Source organism: Myotis yumanensis, unplaced genomic scaffold, assembly GCF_028538775.1.
Source record: "Myotis yumanensis isolate MYYU_CA2020_CCGP unplaced genomic scaffold, mMyoYum1.0.hap1 SCAF_1, whole genome shotgun sequence".
Classification (NCBI taxonomy): domain Eukaryota; kingdom Metazoa; phylum Chordata; class Mammalia; order Chiroptera; family Vespertilionidae; genus Myotis; species Myotis yumanensis.
The window spans coordinates 8,401,384-8,426,658 of record NW_027223752.1 but is presented as its reverse complement, the minus strand read 5'-3'; the positions used below and the strand labels follow the sequence as shown (position 1 = coordinate 8,426,658).

The 25,275-nt window shown below is 48.7% G+C and overlaps 1 protein-coding gene across 1 annotated transcript in view; it reads right to left on the bottom strand.

Moving 5' to 3' along the window:
• The window catches only part of LOC139009174 (cytoplasmic dynein 1 heavy chain 1), a 66,803-nt gene extending 51,436 nt beyond the window's left edge, over positions 1-15,367 (bottom strand). The window contains exons 1-6 of the mRNA XM_070413248.1: positions 15,005-15,367; positions 5,583-5,670; positions 2,569-2,742; positions 2,083-2,338; positions 1,568-1,754; positions 77-348 (exon numbers count right to left, since the gene is read on the bottom strand). Coding sequence (XP_070269349.1) covers positions 77-348; positions 1,568-1,754; positions 2,083-2,338; positions 2,569-2,742; positions 5,583-5,670; positions 15,005-15,257 — 1,230 coding nt within the window. The 5' untranslated portion in view covers positions 15,258-15,367. The remainder of the gene's footprint in view (positions 1-76; positions 349-1,567; positions 1,755-2,082; positions 2,339-2,568; positions 2,743-5,582; positions 5,671-15,004) is intronic.
• Positions 15,368-25,275: the final 9,908 nt, after the last annotated feature.

Here is a 25,275-nt window from a genome sequence, read left to right as displayed (position 1 = left end):
TCAGAAAGGAAGCTTGTTATTACAGCGCAGTTTGGTCTAATGCCCCGAGGTTGGTTTCTGATATAGTAAAACGTACTTTTTCAAATTCTTCATAAGCAACATGCATTAGTTTTCTAGTGCCCAACACTTTGAGTAACTGGGAACTCAAGTCTCTTGAAATGGCCTCCACCAAGCGCAGGGCCCTCTGGATGGGATACTTCGTGTTCCGGATCTTTCTCAAATGGGTGAAGATCGCCACAAGAGCCTGCCTGATCTTGTCCAGCTCAGTGGCAGACAGCAAATCGTTCAGAGGGAAATCTTTCATCAGAGGGTTGTAGTCATTCACGGTTTCCAAAGCCTGTTTTAGACCTAGATTAAGAAACAGTTAATGGTTTTCATATAAAGTAAAACGACTCTAACATAATGGTAGATGTCAATCTTACCTCGACTGAAAAGTAATGCAACTACAGGATATTCCGTACAGGCCTACTACTGGGAAAGTAAATGGAAATGTGTCCTCATGATGGGACAGTTTAATGTTGCAAAAGATTTAGTGACAAAGAAACTATTTGATATTTCGGGGAAAAAACTCATTAATAGGATGATCCTAGCACAGCCTCATTTTCACTTGTTAAAGAGCATCAGGGATGCCCTCATAGTTCATCTTCTTTTGCTTTCTAGATTATCTAAATGTTCTACTAAAAACAAGTTTAAAAAACTAGAATTTCGTCATCTTTAAAAACACTAGAATTTAAATTTTATGCCCATGGCACAATTTAGGTGAGTACGTTATTGACACAATCACAGAAACACCTGGGTCCTAGTCTAGTTTTTTACTTCCTCTGGCACAAGATTTTTGAAAACATGTTAAAAAGACATAAAGGTTTCGGAGGTATTACAGAAAATTCTATACTTTTCCACATTAGTAAACGTGTACAGTGTGATCAATGTAATAGGACGATTTCCACCCAAAATCTCCTCTAACATTTGCCGACTGTGGTCCGGCTGCTGGCTCTAGCGGGCCTCGTGGGCATGGAGTCGTACACACATGCTAACTGTGCCCGAGCGCTCCAACGTTCATGTGCCCACTGGGTGCTAACGAAACACCACTCACTGCGGCCCACGCCGAAAACTAAAGGCTCCTCGCCCCCTTTCAGAACAGGGAGGGGAGCAGAGAACAGGACGGAGCAGGTGAGAGGAGGAAGAGGAAGTACTGAGCAGCTCTCTGTCCCCAGCCCTGCAGGCAAGTAACTGCTGCTTCTGTGAACAGTCTTCCTGCCGCCTGTCTGGGGCACACTGACTTCACACTGAAAGCACAGCCTGCCCGGGGGACTGAGTAACAGGGACAGGATGGAACTCCCACGGCTCCCGACACTCAGGCCTAGAAACCGGCTGTGTCCTCCAAACCCCGGGAGGAAACGGGGGGTCCGTGGAAAGTCACTTTCATTACCTAGGACTGGGGGAGATATGAGACAAGATGCGAGAGGAAAAGGAAAGGTGGTGCATACATTAACTTTCATCTCAATTACCAGCAAGGTCTCACAAAAGGCAGATTAACTGCCTGATCGATGATCAGTTCTAGTTTTACCTGTGTCAGTATCGAAACTGACGGTGGCATGGAAGCGCTTGCCGTGCTTCAGGATATCCAGCGTAAGCAGAACCTCGGGGCTCTCGCGCTTCTCCTGTATGCGGTACAACGCACGTTCCAAGTTCAGCCAAAAACTGATTTCTTGTAAGGCCGTTCCCGAAGCGGGGTCTCGGTCGAGTTTGGTCACCTTTAAACATAAAATAACACTGAAGGGTATTCACATTTAAATAAAGGTGGAAAAGTATCATTAACTAAACGCATGCGTTACAATTTAATTTCCATATTTCAAGTGGATTTCCTGCCTGCAAATGACAAGTAGTTGAACTTGTCACAGGTAGGAAAGAGGTCAGACGAAGGCTCAGGGTGATGGTGCGCGTCTCCCACTTCCCCGGGCTTGGCAGGCCTGCTGAGCAGTCCCGGCACCAAGGGCAGGTTCGGCCAACAGTCACCCAAGAATTTACCTCACAGATAACAGACATGAAGCCTTTACAACTACTTTCAGCCTGTGCTCTTACTTTTTGAATTTCTCGGATCCAGCGGTTAACTCCGGATTGTAGCTGATTGAGAAAAGTTGGGTCTTCAACCTTATCTCCAAAGTCTGTAACTTTGGGCTTTTCTCCACGCTCATAGCACTGCTTTGCGACATTTGTAATAATTGGATGAATTGGCAGGCTGATCTCTGGAATTTCAATGTTTTGCTGCAGGTGAAGGAGTCCCATTTCAAGTTCCGCAATCTTTTTTTCAACTGAAGGAGCCATTTTATCACCATCCCTAAAAACACAGAAAATATTTCAAAACTTAGTGCACTACTGGTCTCCAAGACATGCTCTTATTTCAGATCTGTCAGATATTAATAATAAACATTTTATTAACACAACAGATTTACATCCTCTTGGTTGTTAGCTCTACCTCCCGATTCCTGAATTTTACATCACTTTCCAATGTCTTGTGAAGACGTAGTGAAGTATGATTCAAACCAACAAAGGGAAAATGGTTTTTACCTGTCTGCCTTGCCAGACTCTCTGATGTATGACTTAAAGAAAGGAGCCACCGCATTGCTAATGAAAGAATGCAAGGTTTCATATGGGGAGTCCTCGCTGAGCGTGAGAACACGGAGCTGGGAAGACACTGGTTTGTCTGCATCAATGACTGGAGTGCGTTTAATGAATGCCAAGCTACAAGAAAGCAAAGAAGAAATTAGAACACAAAGTCTCATTCCTAATCGGTCTTGACAACTGTGGCCTTCTCTGTGTTGCATACAAATTAAAAATTCATTTGGCCCTGGCCGGTGTTGCTCTGTGGTTAGAGCATCAACCTGCACACCAAAAGGTCTCCGGTTCGATTCCCAGGCAAGGGCCCGTATCTGGTTGCGGGTTTGCTCCCCATCCCCGGCCAGGGAACATGTGGGAGGCAACCAGTTGATGTGAGATCTCACATTGATGTTTCCTTCCCTCCCTCCCTCCCTCCCTCCCTCCCTCCCCTCAACTCTCTGAAAAGCAATGGGAAAAAATATATGGTGAGGATTAACAAACAAAAATATTCATTTGACTGTTTCAATTTTAAAATCCTATTAAGAATAGAATATTGAAACACAGTGCTCATCTTTACTCACATGAGAACTAACCAAATCAAGGTTATGGTTATAATAAGGGACCGTGAAACCAAGCAAAATTCATTTGTCTTATAAATGGGTTACATTCATAACCTTGGCCTCATTAACGCTAACCTTCCTAGCAACTGCAGGTTACAAGCCATAACGTACTTAAATCTGATCTTACACTAATTTGTACCATTCGCTTATGGTCCAGAGTCACATATCAGCTTGAATAAGCAAAGTCACTCCCAGGTTAAAGTGAAAGTGGGCATTCCAGGCCCCACTGCTCTCCCAGTTCCATCCCCTGCTGAGCCCCCCTTCCCTTCCCCACCTCAGTCACTACTTAAGCTAGATGTTCCTTTCTCCAAACGTGTCATGTGCTTTTGTGCCTTTGCTTAAGAATCGATATTCAGCTGCTGAAATTCCAAGTAACCCTGAAAACCCGCTTCCTGCACTGCTTCTTCCACAGGGCCTGCCCTAGCAAGAAGCAATCTCGCCAACCTCCATGTTTCAGGGCAGCTCGCACCGCTAAGACCGTCAGGTGCAGAGATGGCTGTGTACTCACCACCTTCCTCCCAAACACCACAGGCTTCTGGGGAACAGGACCCGGGTTTATTGTTTACATACCTACTGCATATCTTATGTATAGCAGGTGCTCAAAGGTGGCTGGATTAATATCTTTAAGAAAATTAATATCTGAATTTTCCTGTTCCCAGGCCAGTATTTTATATACAATACTTAATATTCTAAAATGTCAATGAGGTTTCCTGATTGGACACCATGAGAGGAACAAAGTTGCAACAGAATTCCTGCCAAAAATGTACAACCTGAATCTGACCATGGACAACACAGACAAACCCAACTGAGGGATGTGCCGTAGACCACCATCTGTCCTTATCAAGGTCAACGTCATGAGAGACACAAAGGACCAACACAGACAGACACAGAACTGAATTCTGGGTCCCGGGAGAACTGCTGTGAGGAGCTTTACCAAGACAGTCAGAACCCTGGACCTGAAGGACAGCATTGTTCCAATATTGCATTTCCGGAAGCTGATCGCTGTGCTGAGGCTAAGGATGGGGATGTCCCTGTTCTTAGGAAATACTCTCAAGTATTTAGGGAAAAGAGGCAGGTTGTCTATAACCAACTCTGAAGTGGTTCAGGGGGAAAATGAGAATGCGAACGTGCTAAATGTTAACAGCTGATACCTGGGAGTTCTATATACTAGTCATGAAACTCCTGTAAGCTTGAAATTATTCAAAATAACAAGTTTTAAAAGCGAACACAATCTATTACAACATCTGTATATTTAAATCTGGATAAGTCTACTGGAGTATAAACAGGCACAATATTTCTAGAAGGTGGAAAATCTGGTAACACACATTGAAAATGTCGATGCACCACGTCTGAACCTGACACTGTTTTTAGGGATTTGTCCTACAAAGACTCAGACCTGTACCTAACAGTGTTTACCAGTTATCTATACTAATAAAAGGGTAATATGCTAATCAGACCGGGAGACTTTCCGGACATCCTTCCAAACAAAGTCATGGTGGCGGGGCCAAGGCAGAGGTGGTTAGGGGCGATCAGGCCAGGAGGGGAGGGCAGTTGGGGGCGATCAGGCCAGCAAGGGGGGGGCAGTTGGGGGCAAGCAGGCTGGCGGGGGAAAGGGGGGCAGTTGGGGGTGAGCAGGCCAGCTGGGGAGGTAGCAGTTGGGGCGATCAGGCCGGTGGGAGGGGGACAGTTGGGGGCGAGAAGGCCGGCAGGCAGAGTGGTTAGGGGCGATCAGGCAACCTAAGCGACCGAACGACCGGTCACTATGACACACACTGACCACCAGGGGACAGACGCTCAATGCAGGAGCTTCCCCTGGTGGTCAGTGGGCTCCCACAGTGGGAGCGCTGGTCGCTCAGCTCACCGACGGGCACCCAGCCCAGGCTCAGGCTCCTCCCTGGCCACCTGCCGCTACTACTACATCCCTCAGGGGATGTTGGACTGCCGGTTTCGCCGGATCCTCACTTGGCCTGTGGGGATTGGGCCAAAAGCAGCAGTACGACATCCCCCAAGGGGTCCCGGATTGCGAGAGAGTGCAGGCCAGGCTGAGGGACCACTCCGGTGCACAAATCCGTGCACCAGGCCTCTAGTTTATAATAATGATGATTCAGATATAATCTGAGGGCATTATTAGATATGTTACAATGGGTGCCATGACATGGATATTAAAGTAAAAATATTTTAGAATTTATCTTAATTTGGAAATCCTCTTAACTTGAATTCATGAAATCAAAGATAAGATACTGAAATTGCAGAGTAGAAATCTTTTGAGTGTTTTCTTAATGTCTTCATCTGAGTCAGTTAAGACTGATGCTTAATTCTCGCAAGCTCAGAACCCGAGATTATGGTTACAGTCACACTACTCACCTGTTGGACTTGACTCCATAATGAATGTCTATATTGATATTATAGGAAATGAATTCTTTTTCTTCTTCTCCTTCATCACCAACATCCTCTACAAATTAAAATAAACATTGTATCACATTCTTGTCAACATTTCCAATTTTGAGTCAGCTCAACTTATTCTCCCTTCCTACCTATTTTTTTTCTGACTCCTGCCCTGGGCCCTCCTTTGCTGCATAATCTTGGGCAAGGGGGTGAACCTCTCTGGGCCTCCGTTTCTGTGCCTGGGCTGTTGGGCACATTAAGGAGCTGTTGCTGGGCAGTGCTGCAGGTGGGCAGGCATGCTGTGCTAGGGGAGCGGGGGTGCCTTACAGCCAGTTCTCTAGGCCCCACCCACCCCCACCTTGGCTCCCTACACAGAAGTTACCTCTCTCTTCCCTTCCTCTCCCTCCCCTGCCCCTCCCCGACACCCATTCTGCTCAGTTGCTAACTCTGCACTTACTATGTGACAGGCATTTTACTAAGTACTTTAGGTACATCATGTCTTTAACCCTCACTACAACCTATGGGGACTGGCATGACTATCACTATCCTTATTTCCCAGGTAAGAAATGTAAGCAAATTGTCCTCAGACCGTAGCTGGAAAGGGACAACCTAAGAATTCAGGAGTCAGTGATTCTAAACCCAGTGTCCTCACTAGTACACAGGCTGCCCCTCCCTCATCCAGGCCCCCAGGGCAAACTGCTGTCTAGCATCACCCCAGGGTCCCTGAGAGGTGTTCCCCTCGCCTTCCCCTCTGCTCCTGGAGCACTTCTCATGGCCTGCTGGGGGATCGACTTAGGGTTGCACTTCCTCCCCCAAGGTGGGCTCCTGATGCCCAGGAGCCCTTTGAAAAGCTGACTGAATTTAACAGTAAGATAGCTCAAGACACATGTGAGCACAATTTCTAAATGGCTGAAAATCAAAACAGAAAAATTAAAATAAAAAATGTGTAAGAACGGAAATAACGCAAACCTGTAGGTGTAGCACTAACTCACCAGAGGCCTGGATGCTCTAGTCAATTATTTCAGCAATGATAAGTTACACGGAAACGTGTGCTAGCAGAAATCACTATCCCAGGATTAAGTTAACAGTATGTATGTGAAATCACTATCCCAGGATTAACAGTATGTATGTGAAATCACTATCCCAGGATTAAGTTAACAGTATGTATGTGAAATCACTATCCCAGGATTAAGTTAACAGTATGTATGTGAAATCACTATCCCAGGATTAAGTTATCATGGTTCGCCTTCCCTTTCACCTCCGTGATGGAACAGCATAGGCAGTAGACGTAGCTAAGTGATCTTGGGAAGGCCATTTTTCCTCCTCTGGGCTTCAAATCCATGATATGACACGGGCAGCAGGGCGTGGGGTAGTAAGTCAAGTGGCCTACATGAGATGTCCCGTTTCTTTAGTGCTAAACACTAGGAAATCTCAGCGTATGAGGCAGGAGTCCTCAAACTACGGCCCACGGGCCACATGCGGCCTGCCAAAAACATTTATCCGGCCCGCCTGCCACCGCTGTGTGCATAGGAATTTGTTCATAGTTGTTTTTTTTTTAAACTATAGTCCGGCCCTCCAACAGTCTGAGGGACAGTGAACTGGCCCCGTTTAAAAAGTTTGAGGACCCCTGGTATAGGGCCTGAGCAAAAGCCCTACTTCATTAGTTTTCACACGAGGCAAAACCCACGCTTCAACTGTATAAAATATTACTATGTCAATAAGACAATGACTCTTTCAAAATACTGTTTTTGGTATAGTTTTAGGAAGGGGAAGAATGGCAGAACATTCTAGTATGCCAGATACTTACAAGTTTTTTTTTTTAAATATATTTTATTGATTTTTTTACAGAGAGGAAGGGAGAGGGATAGATAGTTAGAAACATCAATGAGAGAGAAACATCGATCAGCTGCCTCCTGCACATCTCCTACTGGGGATGTGCCCGCAACCCAGGTACATGCCCTTGACCGGAATCGAACCTGGGACCTTTCAGTCCGCAGGCCGACGCTCTATCCACTGAGCCAAACCGGTTTCGGCACAAGTTGTTTTTTAAAAATGACTAAAAACAAAACAAAACAGAAAACCAACTGAACAAATCAGCTGGATGTTCTGACTACCAAAATGTGGCTCCCCCACAGGTATGAGAAGCCACACTGCCAGACACCAGCCACACACGTAGCTCAGTCGGTGCCGTGCGAGCACCTGGACCAAGAGCAGCAGGGAATCCTGGACAAACAGCTGTCAGGTGGCGGCATGCTGAAGGATCTCCTCTCTTCACTTTCTGAACTTTCCTTAAGCTGTTCTATAATTTATGTAAAACACATTATCAAAATAACACCCAAACCACACATAGAAAATAAAAGTCACATTCTAGAACCCACCAAAGGAGATACTGACATAACTAAAAGCAAGCACCTCATGGTAACTTGGAATCACTTCTCCCAGCTAAAGTTTCCTCATCTATGTAAACAAAACGACTTGGACTGGACGCAGCATCTAAGGATGCGCCTGCACCTCCGAAGCGGGCCGGGTTACAGGAAGCGGGCAGCAGGCCAGGCCAGGGGATGAGTCAGGGCTCCCACAGGACACTGCAGTGCGGCGGAGCGCAGCTGGGGCTCAGCAGGCACACCCGCTGACGTAATCCCCAGACAAGAACATGCAAGTGGGTCTTCTCCAATGCTCTGCGAAATCCTACCTCCTCTCGATGACAATAACTAATGGAAGTTGCTACTAATCGCTCACAGAGTACATTTTTTAAAAAATATATTTTATTGATTTTTTACAGAGAAGAAGGGAGAGAGATAGAGAGTTAGAAACATCGATGAGAGAGAAACATCGATCAGCTGCCTCCTGCACATCTCCTACTGGGGATGTGCCCACAACCCAGGTACATGCCCTTGACCTGAATCAAACCTGGGACCCTTCAGTCCGCAGGCCGACGCTCTATCCACCGAGCCAAACCGGTTTTGGCCACAGAGTACATTTTGGAATCATTTTTAAATGCCTATTCCCCATAAACAGAGATTAAATGAAGTCTGAGCATGTCTGATTCCCACAGAATTAAAGAATCTATGGCTGTTTTATAAACTGCCATCCAATAACTTAACCTTTGTGTCTCTCTGTAAATGATTCCATCTTCTAAATAACAACTTGACATTTTACTTCGGCAGAACTATTAAAAATTGTTCGGAGGAGGAAAGACACTTGATAGTTAATTCTTAATAACAAGGAGGCTATTAATCCTGCTATATCTAGAAGTCTGTATACAAACACAAACTGCGTGCTTCATCAGGTACTGTCTGTCAGTAAAGTTTGAGTCAGTTTCCTAACGCTGCTGAGTACTACTGGTTAACACACAATGACTGACAGGCACTGCCTGTTAAGACAGTCAGAGAACGGAAGGACCCGGGCATGCTGGGCTGCCCCTAAGGGCAAACCGTGAGCATTTCTTTTGCTAACTTCTGAGACTGCCAAAATTCTACAGATGTTCAGAGTGTCATTTAGCATCAATCTGTATGTTTTTATTGAAGGACTAGTTTACTTTAAACTATGAGTGATTTATTTTTTTTCATGTTTTTATTTTTTTTTAGAGAGAGGAAGAGAGACACATCATCGATCGGCTGCCTCCTGCACCCTCCTCCCCCCCTTACTGGGGATTGAGCCTGCAAGCCGGGAACGTGCCCTGACCCGGAATCAAACCTCAAACCGGTGACCTCTTGGGCCATGGGTCACCGCTCAACCAGAGTCACACCGGCTGGGCAAACTATGAGTGATTTGTAACATTACGCTGCGCATTAGGCGAGCACTATGCCTTGTTTCATGAAATAGGAAAACGTGCACATTCAATGACCTTTAAGACTCCAACTACCTCTCCTGGTAGATGGGGATGATTCCACAGTTTGGTGGACGAACAGGTGGAAGAAGGTTAAAGCAAGCTAAGCTGGTAACGGAGGGTGAGGCTGCCTGGCTCCCTGCACCCGTGGGCATTCCCTCATTCACGCTTCTCTCCCAGCCTCCTCCCAGCCACAGGACAAGTCTCTTTCCCAGCGGTGAATGCACCAGTCCTTCTCTTGGGCCTACACACACTACCAAGTTACTTGTTACATGTTCCTGTTCTGTCTCCCAACTTCTTTTCCTTTAAAACCAAAACCGTGCCAGCGCCCCATGATTCTGTCCCTCACGACCACACATGTCCTCTCTTCCCCTCAGGTGGCGGCTCTAGTTCCCCTTTCCCGGCTCTGGTGCTTTCTCCTGTCACCTCAACAGCCACCCTTCCATCCTGCAGAGGGGCTGTGACTTCCCTGCCACAGCCACTCTGGGCTCTGGGACAAGGTGAAGGCCGGGGAGGAAGTCTGAGGGTCCCTTCAACCCGAAGCCTCCCTCTGAGACACTGTTAGGAATGTGGAGGGCTAAACCCCACATGATACTTGTACATAATGTAAAACTGGGGCTCGTTTTGATATTTCCAGAAAAATAAAGGAGAAATAAGGAACTGAAAACTAGTAAGTTACTAATGCCTAAGGGACTTAAGATTTAATCTTTTTGTTTTGTTAATCCTCACCCCAGGATATTTTTTTCATTGATTTTTAGAAAGAGTGGAAAAAAGGAAGGGAAGCAGGGAGGGAGGGAGAGGGGTGTGTGTGACAGAGACACATCCACTGTTTGCCTCCTACACATGCCCTGACTGGGACTGGAGATCAGACTGCAACCAGGTACAGACCCTTGACTGGGAATTAAACCAGTGACTTTTCAGTACATGGGCGGACACTCTAACCACTGAGCACACCAGTCAGGGAAAGAAGAGAAACTTTATTTAGAAAGTTACAGAGGTAGAAAAACTGGGCTGTAGGAGAAATGGGTTCAGGAAACAAGTTACAGAAGCAAAGGGGTCCTTGGAGCTTAGGAGAGAGTGAGAAAATAAAAAAGAGACACACACACACACACACACACACGTACGTGTGCGTGCAAGGAAAACAACGCCCTGGGAGAGGGGAAAGGCACAGGTGGGAGGGAGAGTGGCAAGATTTAATATTTTTAAGCTAATACTAATTCAAAAGACATAAATGATATGAAATAAAGGAAAAAAACTCTCCTATTTCAATAGGTACCAAGGAACTGAATTCTTTATTTGTTAATATGTTTTTATTGGTTTCAGAGAGGAAGGGAGAGGGAGAGGGAGAGAGATACAAACATCAGTGATGAGAGAGACGCATCAATGGGCTGCCTCCTGTATGGCCCCCACCAGGGATCCAGCCCGAAACCTGGGCATGTGCCCTGACTGGGAATCAAACCGTGACCTCCTGGTTCCTGGGTCAATGCTCAACCGCTGAGCCACCCGGGTTGGAATTGAATTCTTAAAACATCTTTTTCTCAACTGGGTCTTCAAAGCCTCGATTTCGGTTTCTCAGTGAAGACAGAGGAGGCTGGACCAACTTGCCAAGTTCTGCTGATAAACAGAACTTCCACCCATATTAACTGTTTAAAAGAAGTGCTGGCCATTTTCCCTTTGCTGTTCATAAATGTTATTACTCTGCTACACTGCATTCAATCCATCTTCTGCAGATGGTTTCTCCTATGAAGGGTGCTGGGGCCCGCCTACCGCGTCACAGCACAGGACATCTATAAGGGCCCAGGTGGATGGACTCCTGGCCTGAGTGCCAAGACAGTACGGTGCCATAGGAAATTCTTCCTGTTAACTTATTAACTATTTTATTAGCCATTTGGTGGAGGGGGGGGGAGCTAAGCAAAGGCCAAAAACAAGTACTTTTTAGTCATCAATCTACTTCATTTCTTTATGCTTTAGGGAAATTAAGTCCTCAAATAATTTTTAAACACACACACACACACACACACACACACACACACCCCACACGCTCCTCATACAACTTTCCAGGCTGTTGCAGCTCTAAGAAGCTGAGTGCTGTCAAAAGCACTATTTGCTTTCAGACTCAGTCCCTACCTGCCTCGCACTGACGAAGAGGAGGTGGGCCCCTCGATATGTATCCCAGGAGAAGTAGAATTCTAAGCGTAGGGGAAGTGCTGGCTAAAGGCAGCCACTATTTTCAGTCTTCAAGATCTAAGTTAAAGTTTTAGACCTTAGAAACACACAGCACCTGACCCCGGCCTGGTCACCAACAAGCGGGAGCGCGCACACAGGTCCCAGGGCACCTGCGGCCTGTTCCTCCCTCCACCACCAGCCTCTCCCAGGGATAGAGCACAGCCCTGAAGGCACCCGAGTAGAAGTGCTACACACACCCCCAACTCCAAAACGGCTACTCGGCAAAGAGCTCCATCGGGCCTTCATTCCAGAAGCACACAATGAAGAAAACGATGTTAAAAAGAAAGAAAACAAGGTTCTACATGCCGGAGATGACAGAAAGGAGATTTCTCTTTTTAACGAGGAGCTACAATTTAACTTTCCCTTTCCCACAAACTCTCCAGTTCTTCACTATCAAAATAAACTGTTTAGTTCACAGCCTTTATTTTACATTTTAAGGAATGTTACCTTAAGAACAACAAAAAATACTTTTAAATATAAATATATGTGTGTATATATATATGTGTATATATATATATATATATATATATATATATATATATATCTGGGGTAGTTACGAGTAAAAAACATACAGAGATCTTCATATAAAAATGCTTCTATATTCCATCACAAGTGTTTGGAAAACTCCTTCCATTAAAAGGGGGGAGGGGTAAAAGAAAAGCAATCTGTCCTCATTAAATAAGTTCTATGACTTCATTGTCGGTGGTGGCCTTTATTCAGATTAAATAGTTCCGGGTTGTTTTCCATATTATAATGCAAGCCTACCTTTTCACACGACTACAGGATGCTCATATTTGCTTAAATGTACAAATGCCAAAGCTAACTCACAAAACCACCCGGAAGAAAGCCCTCTCACCAAGTGACCCGGGACTGCACATCTATCTCAATTAGGCTAGTGTAGCCAGGATGCTAACAAGGCTAACGGTACCACCTAGCTTTCCTCAGACTTTTTGTAAGTGGAAAATAAATTACAGGCAGGCTGAATTACTTTAAATACCTCAGGGATTTATGTATTGTTTTTAACCCTCACTCAAGGATATGCTTATAGATTTTAGACAGAGGGGAAGGGAGAGATGGAGAGAGGAAAGGGGAAGAAGAGGGAGAGGGCAAGAGAGATGAGAGAGAGAGAGAGAGAGAGAGAGAGAGAGAGAGAGAGAGAGAGAGAGAGAGAGAGGTGAGAGGGAGCATCTATTGATTGCCTTATGTATGTGTCCCAATTGGGGATCAAACTGGCAACTTGGGTATGTGCCCTGACTGGGAACCACCACCCCCAACCTTTTGGCGTGTGGAATGACGCTCCAACCAACTGAGCCGCACCAGGCAGGGCTTCAGGGATTTTTATAAACGAAGGAATGAGGTAGGATTTCAATTTTAGCCGGTCTCATTCTTTGGTCAATGTTCAAAAGTGCAAGTCATTATGGAGACAAGATTTGGATGCCTAGATATCCGCTTTGCTGAAAGAAGAAAATGTGCCCATCAAGATCTGCACAAACTAGAACACATGCGAGAGGAATAGGGTTCCACCTAAAAATTAGCAACGTCCAATCCTAAGATGTTTGAGCAAAGTGAAGTACTTATGAGCACTCTAGAAGCAAAGAACAACGCAACTTAAAAGAAATTAAAGACTCAACATGAAAATCACTGATCTCAATCAACTGTTCAATGAAAATATTATCAAGAATTAGCCAAGGTCAAAGAACTCAAAATACAATAACTTAAACAACTAAGATTAAAATGTTTTAATAAAATAATGTGCATTCAATGAAAAAAAGACCAGAAGAACTGACACCAAAAATGCTGACAGTGGTTACAGCTGGGTTGACGGTGATTCTAATTTTATCTGTATTACTTTAAATTTTTCTAGCATGACTATGTGCTCTTTTTGAAAAAGAGTCTATGAGTTAAATGTATTTTAGTAAAAAACACTAGTGGGGCCCAGCCAGCATGGCTCGGTGGTTAAGCCTCAACCTATGAACCAGGAGGTCACAGCTCAATTCCCCTTCAGGGCACATGCCCGGCTTGTGGGATGGATCCCCAGTGGGGGTTGTGCAGGATGCAGCCCTTGGATGATTCTTTCTCATCACTGACGTTTCTCTCTCTCTCTCTCCGTTCCTGTCTGAAATCAATGAAAATATATTTTAAAAAACACTAGTGGATTTCCATTCGGGAAAACATAAACTCAATCATAACAGAAAACCCTAAACATTAATAACCTAAATATGCCCGAAAGGCTTCTTTGCATTAACATTCCCTGTGGATCTAAGAACATTATTCTTTCACACTGACCCTCAACCCTCCTGCAGAAGCAGAGGCCACAATGAAGCATCTCCCGAGATCACTAGTCTTTGAAAGAAACAAATTATCACAAAGAAACAAATGGGTGAGGCCCATCGCATAGGCTCTCTGTTAACAGACCACGCAGCCTTCAGAGATTATAAGCAGCTATAAGCAGCTTGCAGGGGGAGGTTTTCTGACAATGCACAATTCTTTGGTGCTAACGCTCAAAGACGCCTGCACGTCATCCCTGGGTTCCCAGATGGACCGGGCCACACCCATCCGCGTGGCCGTCCTCTACCAAGTGGTCTTCCAGAATCAACGGGAAGCCCTCCCTGCAGGCAAGCTCTACCCTCAAGGCAATCAAGCCCGGCGTTTGGAAGGTCACCATTTGCCTCCTCTCCCCACTAGCTGCCTAACCCGAATCTTTCTTTTCTAAAATCTGTGCAATAGACTCAAACATCCCAGGCATCCTCTAGGCATCACACCAATGATAAGGTATGATTAGCGTGGGCTGGAAGCTGAGCCGTTGCGTGTAAGGACGAGGATTGGCTGGTGACCTTGGCTCACGTCAGCGGAGCCTCAGTTTCCTCGCGTGGGAAATGGGGAGATACACGCACTCCGCAGGGACGCTGTGGGGACCAAGAGGCGGAGCTGGGGGCGCGCATCCACCCAGAAGTGAAGCGGGGCTCGCAGCCCTGTCACTCCGGGAGGCCCGGCGTCCGGGTCCGCACCAGGCCCGGGCGGGGATGCCCGCCGGCCGCCGCTCCCCCGGCTCCGACCGCCCGGACCGCGAAAGGGCCAGAACCCCGCTGCCCACGTCCCCCCAGATCCCGGCGCCGGGACACAAATCGAAACCGAAAAGCTCATGTGACATTGGAGGCAGGGATGCGGCCTCCGCCCGCCGCGCTCAGCCCGGAGACGCTGTCTCCACCCAACTCGGCCATCTTGAGGCCGGCAGACAAAGCGATGCCATTGTTGGGGGTGACGGCGAGACAGGGACGCCCTCCTCCCTCCGCCACCCGGAAGGGGCACCCGGGCTCCGCCGGCCACCGGCCGGGCCGGACCGCACCTTTGAGCGTGGAGCGCTCCACCAGCACCGTGTGGACCTGCGGGTCCGAGAGGAACTTGCGCATCTGCTCGAGGGCGCTCTTCTCCTCCAGCGCCGCCTCCAGCGCGGCCGGCGCCTCGCCGCCGTCTTCCAGCAGCAGCGGCACCAACTTGCGCAGATGCTTCTGCAGCATCGACACGTCGGCCACGTTCTGCACGGCCGACACCTCCAGGCCGGCCGAGCCGTCCTCGCCGCCGCCCCCGGGATCCGACATGACGCCGCGCTCGGGACCCGCGGGCAGTGCAGAGAAAGTGGCTGAACTCCGTGCGAGACCTGGCGAACCAGAGAAACGGGCGCCGGACGCCGACCGCCGCTAACCCGCGGCCGACTGAGACCCGCAAGCACCGGCTCCGCCCTAAAGGCCACCGCCCGCCGGCCCCGCCCCGCCGCCCGCTCGCCGCCTGCCGCAGCCACTGGCGCCCGCTCGCGGCCCTGGCGTCACGACGTAGCGCATGCGCACAGGCGGGCCCACGGGCGAGGATGCGCAGACTTCTGGGACTTGTAGTCCCAGCATTGGGCGGGACCCAGCGTCCCGCACCTCCAGCCCTTAAGAATGGGGACTTAGCGCAGGGGTCGGTGTGGGGTAGGCCCGAGCTACGGTTTTTCTTGTTTACTGCTGTGGCTGCTGCGAACAGCCTAGAGCCAAGACACTCCACAAATATTAAATGAACGAAGGAATGGTGTTATTGACGAGAGCTAATGTTTTTTGAGCACTGAGCTTGTGCCCGACATTGTTCTAAGCACGTAGCCAGTGTTCTTTCGTTGAACAAATGAATGACTACAATGTGTTCAGTGCTAAAATATGTAGTCATGACATATGTATAATTAGATATATTTGGGTGGGTGAGGACATTGATCAGAAGGGGGAGGAGATGAGGGGCATGTCAGGAACGAGTCAGGTGGCTAGGCTGGAAGGAGGGAGGTGGGGAGGGGCACTCCCAGCAAAGAAAATAGCCTTTACAAGGGTAGAGGGCTTGAAGGTTGCAGCTGGAGCCCTGACTACAGGGGCAATGTTAGGTGAAGCTGAGAGATGACACCTGACCGGCAGGGTAAAGCCAAGCGGTGGGTCCTGGGCTGCTTATGACAAAATAATTCCCCCCAAGGTGCAGTGAGGACCAAGGGGGAGACCTATGTGAGAGCATCCACCCGGAACAGTGATGTTCCACTCGCAGGGACGGGGGGGGGGGGGGGAGCTGGTACTGTCATTCGTGGGCCTCAGCATCTGGGTCCACACCAGGCGGGGCTGAGAGGCCTGCCGGCTAAGGGTCCCGGCTCCCATCCATCTGGACCTCCTTCCTTACACTGAAATGACATAGGGCCAGAATCTAGGTGGCCTGCATTCTTGGTTTGTTTGTTTGTTTGTTTGTATATTACATGTTCTTGGTTTAGAGATGACAGTTTCTTTTAATTGGCCTTTGATAGTTCAAATTCATAACTTGCTTATTAAATTGCGTGAAGGAAGGGAAGCCAAAGGCATTATTTTTGTATCAAAGTGCACAGTCAGAGAGCTGAGTCCTGATTGGTGGAAGGATGGTGGGATGATTTGATTTCCCCAAATCACCTTTGGAAAACTTCAAGACATAAAATTATCCTTGCTCCATCACCAGGTGCCAGGCCCCAGCGGCTGCTGGAACATGAAGATGAAACAGATTCTTGATGTTAAGGAGCTAATGGAGGGAGAGATTAATATCCCGCTCCCCTGCCCTTGCAGTCCACCCTTGGGTAGTATGCCCAAGCAGATAGACACAGCCTTCCGGGAACAATAAGAGCAGCTGCGGCGAGTCTGCACTATGATCATAACGGTAATGAATAATCACACCGCCAACAGCTAACACTGAGTGCTCACTCAGTGCTGGGCACTCTGCTGAGTTCTCTCCCAACCCCATGTCCCTGGGGGTAGGAACAGGGACAGAGGAAAATCTTTTAGGTGCAGGTCAGTGAAATCGGAACTGACTGCACACCATCTGAGCCCAGAAATCCAGCAGCAACCTGGCAGAGGGGGAGAGGCTGCTTGAGGGCTGCACGGTGAGTCAGCACCAACCTGGAGACCTCACCTCCAGCATCTAAGCGACTCCAGCATCTGCAGCCTGGCCCCCCGCCAGGGCAACAGGGCCGCAGCCTCCGGATCTGCAGCCCAAACCTGGCTGCTCCCATTGCTTAGTGGATTGGATATCTCAGCTGTCTCTTGTCCCTAGTGGAATCATCCTTTAATAGGCAGTGGGCCGGAGGTGCTGGAGACAGGATTCGTTCTAAGCCAGTGGTTCTCAATCTTGGCTGCACATTAGAATCACCTGGGAATCTTTTTAAAATCCTGATTTCTGTGCCTCATCCTCCGGAAATTCTGTTTCTTTGTTATGGGGTGGGGCCACAACATTAGTAACAAAGAAACAGAATTTCCGGGGGATGAGGCCCAGAAATCAGGATTTTAAAAAGATTCCCAGATGAGTATCTTTGTGTGGCAATATATATACATTTTTTAAAGAATGTTTTCTTTTGGAAAAAAAATAAAAAGATTCCCAGGTGATTCTAATGTGCAGCCAAGGTTGAGAACCACTGTAAGTTGATGGGAAATGATGGCTGCTAGGGAGGCACTTGTATTTTATCGGAAATTGGCGATGAGCTGTCTACACGGAGGAGGCCGCATCCACTCTTTAAAATACTGCGTTGGTGGCTCTCCAAGTCCGAGTCTGTCAGTCTCACCTCCACCTTCCCTCTCCCTCCCCCACTCCCAACCCAGGTGGCCCGAGCGCCTCAGCGCGAGCCCCGCCGGCCCAGCACTTTTCAGGATCTGCCCCAAGGCTCTCCCTCCTCTCCCTCGAAATTCCACATTGGGTTGGGTTGGCCCTCTCATCCATCCATCCATCCATTCATTCATCCATCCCATGGGCGCTGGTTATGTCCTCCCCCGGGAAACGCGGTACTGGCGGTGGTAGCAGGGTCTGTTCCGCTGGGCACACTTTGGATTTTGACCTTTCCAGCGGCTGCCAGCGCGGGGCTCCACCCATCTATAGGGCACCGGGTTACAGGGTGCTTTCTGACGAAGCTCCTCCCAGGATCCACCCCCTTTTCTATCTTGGTTCCCAGTCCAGAACCCCAGGTAAGGCTGGGGCCAAACAGGGAACCCTGGAGGCTTTGAGCCCCGCTGCCCACGGCTGCAGGGCTGGAGGGGAAGGGACCCCGACCAGAACGGTGCGGTGTCTTGGCGCCCTCTGGTGGCGCCGAGGAGCACGCGCACAATGGCACTTCCTCCCGGGGCAGGAGGGCCCTCCCTAGCCAGCTTCCCTATCCACCTTCGCAAGGTCACCTGAATCACTCGTCCAGAGCAATGCCAGCCCGTGGCTCAGCCTGCATCCCCCGGCCCGTCCATTAGTGAAGGGTCTCTGAACCCCTGACAGTGCCCTGGCCCCTTCTCTTACGTAAGAACTGTGTCTGTCCCCAGCCAAGGCCACCCTTCCGGCCCTGAGAGCGCTGGCCCCCATCCCCTCTGGTGGATGGATATCGCCTCTGAAATTCTCCACCTGCTCCCAAATGTTCTCCCTCCCCCCCTCCTGAATTCTTCCCAACGGTGTCCAGTGCATCCCTTCTTTAAAAAGGAAAAGGAGAAAACCCTGCCAAACCTTCCTGCCCTTTTCAGCAAAACTCCTTGAAAAATGAGTGCACGTGGCGCCTGCCTCTCACCCGCCTTGAACATACCCAGGGGTGCTCTGAGCTCACCCCCACGTTCCTGAGCAGGTGCTCCTGTGGAGGTCACCCACGCCTCCCCATGGCCAAATCCAGCGAGCAGCCCTTGGTCCTCATCTTGCTGATTATTGGACAGGATTAGCCCCCGTCCCCCCAAACATTCCTTCACCAGCTTTTGGCGGCCACATTCTCCTGGTGGTCCTCATCACCACGGCTCCTTCTCCGCCTCCTTTGCTGGATCCTCTCCTCTTTCCAACCCCTGCAGGTTGGAGGGGCCCAATGTTCAGCCTTCAGATGGCATGTGTTCCATCAGCGCTCCCTCCCCAGGGGGCCTCCTGGTCCTGTGACCTTCAATACTTCTCCACATGACTCCCACCTCAGGAAGCGTTCCGCTGCTGGGGGGGGGGGGGGGGTGAGTGTTCTAGGAATTGCCAATTAGGCCACGTTGGTTGAAAGTGCTGTTCAAGGCCTCTACATCAAGCATGTTAAACACACAGCCCACAAGGAATATTTTTGCAGCCCAGCCAATATAATGGTATGTAAGAAACGCTTTAATAAAATTTTCATAACTTAATTTTTACAATATCCTGTTATACATAATTATTAATAACGAACTACAACGTTCGCTAATGACTGATTACTATAATCATGTTGCATTCATTTCCCTTACGCGCCTTACGCACAGGCGCACCATTTCTCTCCACTAATACTAGCAGCGAATATTTTAGCAGCTAGTCTTGGACTGGTTTGGTGTGCGAAACAGGAAATATTTCGCTTTCGGAGAACAGGAAAAATAGGTTTATTTGCCTTACCCTTATGAATTTGTACAGTTATTCAGCGTCTGCTAAGTTAATGTTCAAGAAAAAATAATTTTTGTTAAAATGTTCTATTATTTTGTTAATGATTACTCGCTTATTTCAGCCCTTTGTATTCAGCATGTCTCTATCAAAATAAACCTACATTTCTATGAAAATTTAAGCTTTTGTTTTTTTGCGGCCCACATAAACTTAAACCTTGTTTATTTGGCCTGTGTTAGCCTTTCAGTTTGACACGCTTGCTCTACATCCTTACTGATTGTCTACCCACAGGTTCTATAGATCACTGAGAGGCGTTAAACTTGCGAATTATGACTGAGCATTCGTCTCTCTCCTTGTAGTTAGATCTGTTTTTGCTCCATGTATTTTGAGGCCGTTATTAGATGAATAAACATAAGGCAGTTATGCCATTTTCATGAACTGACCCTTTTGATTTTTAAAAGTTGATTTTGGAGAGAGGAACAAAGAGAAATATTGATTTGTTGTTCCAATTATGCATTCATTAATTCCCGTATGTGCTCTGACTGGGGATTGAACTAGCAACCTTGGCATGTTAGGACGACACTCTAACCAACTGACCTACCTGGCCAGGGCTCCCTCTGTCATTTTGAAATGTCTCTCGTTATTCCGAGTAGCAGCATGTACCCTCTGATTATTTTTGTCCCATTTTAGCACGCCCAATCTACAAGGATTCATTCGTTCACGCACTCCAGCTTTCTTCTGATCAGTGTTAGTGTGATACATCCGTTCCCGTCCTTTACTTTTAACCTGTTGGTTCTTTATATTTAAAGTGGCTTCTTATGGGCAGTGTACAAAGTTGGCTCTTGCTTTTAAAAAGTCTTCTCTAACACCCCCTGCCCTGTATTTGGAAGAATTATTGCTATGGCTGGGTTAGGTCACCACCTTTGACTTGTCTTACATTTGTCCCCGTTCTTTGTCATCTCAGAGGGAAAGACGTCCTAGGCTTGCCCACGTGGGCCCTGAGTGACCTGGCCCTGGGCTCGCCCTCAGACCCGTCTCCTAGTTCTGTCCCCTGAGCTTGCTGACCTCCTGTTGTCCCCAATGACACAAGGCACACCTCAGCCTGAGGGTCTTTTCCTCTTCCCAGAATGCTCTTCCTCCAGGGTGCGAATGGGCTGGCTGGCCCCTTTTCTGAGTCACACCCCTGCTCAAGTGTGACCTTCAGGGGGGACCTCCTTGACCACCTTCTCCAAAATAACACCCTTGCCGAGCTCCCTTCACTTATCGCTCCGTTTTTCTCCCGAGCATGTTTCCTGGTGCGACGCTCGTGTGCTTCCTGTTCACGGTCTGCACCCCCAGCTAGAATGAGATTCCATGCAGTCCAGGACGTTCCCTGAGTAACACCAAATCCTGCACGTGTCCCTGCCTGAACCTGTGTCCTGCTCGCTGTGGGTGTGGAATAAATCTTTGGGTCAGGAGTAAACAGAGCACTCCTGTCCAGGTGAATTGCCGAGTAATTCTAGAAGGACAGAACTTTAAAAATGAAAAGATTATTCAGCAACCAAGTTACAGATAAACACATCAAAGCCAATTTTTAAAAACAAGATATTTTTATTGATTTCAGAGAGGAAGGGAGAGGGAGAGATAGAAACATCAATGATGAGAATCGTTGATTGGCAGCCTCCTGCAAGCCCCCTACTGGAGATTGAGCCTGCAACCTGGGCATGTGCCCCTGACCAGGATCAAACCCAGGACCCTTCAGTCCACAGGTCAATGCTCTATCCACTGAGCCAAACTGGCCAGGGCATCAAAGCCAATTAATAAAGAAACAGTCCAGCTTATTTCTATGATATTACAGACTTGCACTAAGCACCTTGGGTCACATGCATCCCTGTCTAATCCTTCCCAGGCCTTTGCAGTTTATCACCATCCATGGTCGCAGTGGCAGCCACAATGTACCCCTTCATTCCTCAAGACTGAGAAGAGGAGACATGTACCAAGCTCTTTTTTTTTACGTACCAAGTTCTTTTTTTTTTTAAACATATTTTATTGATTTTTTTACAGAGAAGAAGGGAGAGGGATAGAGAGCCAGAAACATCAATGAGAGAGAAACATCGATCAGCTGCCTCCTGCACACTCCCCACTGGGGACGTGCCTACAACCAAGGCACATGCCCTTGACCAGAATCGAACCCGGGACCCTTCAGTCCACAGGCCGACGCTCTATCCACTGAGCCAAACCGGTCAGGGCACGTACCAAGTTCTTGATGCACCTTCATGAAGTCACTGCATTGGACAGCTGCGGATTTGGGATGTCACATTGTGGGTTGAATGGTGTCCCCCAAAATGTTGAAGTCCTAACCGCTGGTACCTGTGAATGTGACCTTATTTATAAAAGGGGTCTTTGCAGATGTAATGAAGATGTCATTACATTTAGTGCAGGACCTAAATCCAATGACTGGTGTTCTTTAATTTTTATTTTTTAATATATCTTTATTGTTGAAAGTATTACAGATGTCTCCCCATCCCTCGCCCCCCTTAATCCCTTCCACCCCGTTCCTGCCCCCTCCCCAGACCTTCACTGCACTATTGTCTGTCCAGGGGTTATGCATATATGCATGTCAGTTCTTTGGTTAACCTCTTCCCCCCTTTCCCTCTGAAATTCGTCAGTCTGTTGCATGCTTCAGTCTCTGACTGGTGTGCTTATAAGATGGAAATCTGGACCCAGACACACAGGCCCACGTGGGAAGGAAGAGCTCTACAAGCCGAGGACAGCAAGGTTGCTGGCAACACCAGGAGCTGGAGCCTGGAACAGATTTTCCCTCAGTCTCCGAAGGAAGCAGCCCTGCTGACACCTGGATTTCAGAGGTCTAGCCTGCAGAACCGTGTGAGAGTAAGTCCTACTGTTTGAGCCACCCAGTGTGGGGTAACTTACTACAGCAGACCTGGAGGGTGAAGTACTGGTGTCCCAGAGACAGCTTAATAATTTGCCCAGCACCCCAACTCCTGCACCCTGGAAGCTTCAGAACTTTGGGATGGAAGGGAACTAAGACCCCATCTGCCAGAAAATGAAGTTGTCTCAAACTTCCATTGGCAAGTCCTCCACTAACCAGTGGGCCAAACACCCATGCGTCTGATGTGGCACAAAGATAAACTTTCGGCAAATCCCTCGTGTGAGCAACAGCAACACACTGGTTTCAGTGCTCTAATGCAGCATCATGTGGTTCACTTTTATTTTATTTTTATTAAAATATATTGTATTGATTGTTTACAGAGAGGGAGAGGGATAGTTAGAAACATTGATGAGTGAGAAACATCGATCAGTTGCCTCCTGCACACCCCCTACTGGGAATGTGCCCCCAACCAAGGTACATGCCCTTGACCGGAATCGAACCTGGGACCCTTCAGTCCAGAGGCCAATGCTCTATCCACTGGGCCAAACCGGTCAGGGCAGTGGTTGGCAAACTGCGGCTCTCGAGCCACATTCGGCTCTTTGGCCCCTTGAGTGTGGCCATGAAGTTTCAACCGCACGGTACGTGCCCGCACGTGGTATTTTGTGGAAGAGCCACACTCAAGGGGCCGCAGTTTGCTGACCACTGGGTTAGGGCGTGATTCACTTTTATACTGAAGAGGCATATAGTCTTTTTTTCCCCTCAAAACATGTTTTATTGATTTTAGAGAGAGAGAGAAAGAAACATCAATGTGAAAGAGTAATATAGATCGGTTACCAATTGGGGATCGAACCTGAAACCCGGTTATGTGCCCTGACTCTGGGAATCCAACTGACAACTTTCTGGTGCACGGGACGATGCTCAACCAACTGAGCCACACTAGCCAGGGCTGAAGTGGCATATAGTCTTGTCATTAAATGGGCGAGACCTGCCAACAGCTTCACCTGCTGGGTGCCTCTGACAATGTAGCAGAAGTTGCAGGTGCAGGTGGAAAGACTTCATCTTCTGTCCCCTGATGAAGAACTTGCCAGATCAGGAACCTCAGGACCAGACATGCTGAAGGGCTGATGGGACTTGGGGAGAGGGAGTTCCGAACTGGCTGCGCCTCGTCTGGAAAGCCGCAGGCCCCTCTCTGTGCGGTGAAAATGGCACCTGTGTGCAGCAGCCCCACTAGGCCACGCAGTGCTGTGACTGTATACCCACTGGCCATCTCAGCACCTAGGAAACTCTGTGTGGCAGCCTGCAGCTCAGAGACCTGGGCTGTGACGACGCACCAGTCAGGGCCAGGTTTTCCCCATGAAGATGCATCAGGGTGGGGTGGGGATCAGGAATGGGAGAACCAAAGTGGAAGGATGAGGGCTGGGTGCTGGGGTCATGAGCAGGGGCTGCTCCCATTCCCCGGGTGAAGATGCCAGAGATGCCAGAGGTTTGGAATTTTGGGGGGTAGAGGGAATACTGCCTTCCTGGCGTGGGGTCTATCTAGCTTGGTTAAGAATAGCACAGCAAAGAGGCTGCAGGGGATGCTGGTGGGAAGGCTGTCTCACAATCCTACAAAGGCCTTATCTGAGAACTAAATTCCAAGTCTTTTTGTGGCCACCAGTTGTATCTCTGAACATCTCCTACTGTGCAAACTCCCATTCCACTGCGGGCTCCCTCCTACCCCAGGGCCCTCGCATGTGCTCTGCTTTTCTGCCTGAACGCTCTTCCCTCACTTCCTTCCAAGTAACTTCTCAGTTAAGGCCTCACCTGCCCCTTATGTAAATTTGTGCCCACCTCCTAGGCCTTTCCTATCCCTCTCCCGTTTTAGTTTTTCCCAGTGGCACTTACCACTTCTAATATAGTATGAATGTTGTTGATCTTGCTTATTGTGTTTTTCCTGCACTGGGAGGTAAGTTCTCTGGGGGCAGGGATTTCTACTTCTCTTGTTTAGCTAGACCTGCAGTGCCGAGAAAAGCGGCTGATCCCCAGGAGGTGTTTAATAGGCACTTGTTGAACTGAATGAACTAAGCTGTGGTCACTGTTTCTCTTTGGGCCTTGTCCCATTTCTCATGCCCCTCTTTCCACCTGTGGCTTCCGGGCTCCTCCCTCCTTCCGCTTCTTTTCCTGGAGCCGCCTGACACCCAGCTGCCTCTGCTGCGCCTGACACAGTTCTGCCCGGTGGGGAGGGGAGACTGGGGAGCTGTTGGCTCCATCCTCCAGCCACCAAATTTTGAACAGGAAGCAGTAGGGAAGGGGTATGTCATCGCGGCCTGGGTGACTATGCACGAAAAGAGGGCGTGTGTGCTCCCAGGTGGCTCGCCCACCCTCACTTTTCAGGGTGCAAGAGCCTTCTGGCGGGGTGAGCAGGTCTAACCCTGGCTCCTCCACTTCCAGGCTGGGCGGCCCCAGCAAAGTCTCTCCCAGGCTCTGGGCCTCACCCAGAGGGTGCGGGACCGCCACGTACCTATCGACGATTGGTCGCTGAAGTCAGCCAAGGACAGGGGCTCTGCCTTGCGCAACAACCTGGTTCACAGTCGGCTTTCCGAGCAGATGGCGCGGGTCCCCGCCTCACACTCGGCAGCGCATTTCCACGCACTCTGCCTCACGTAGGCGTCGGGCCACCTTGTTCTTCGGGCAACACTGGGCCCACGGCACAGCCGAGGGAACCGAGGTCCAGACGCAGAGGGCGGGCTTCTTACTTCGTAAGTGGACGAACCCGCCCTGCAGACGGCCGCGTGCGGAAGCCGGAGCCGGAGGGCAGCCGCGAGCTTCACCGTCCCGAGCCCCGCTTTGGGGTCTAGTCTCTCCAGTCCCCTCCCGCCACAGACAGAAACCAGTTTCAAGGA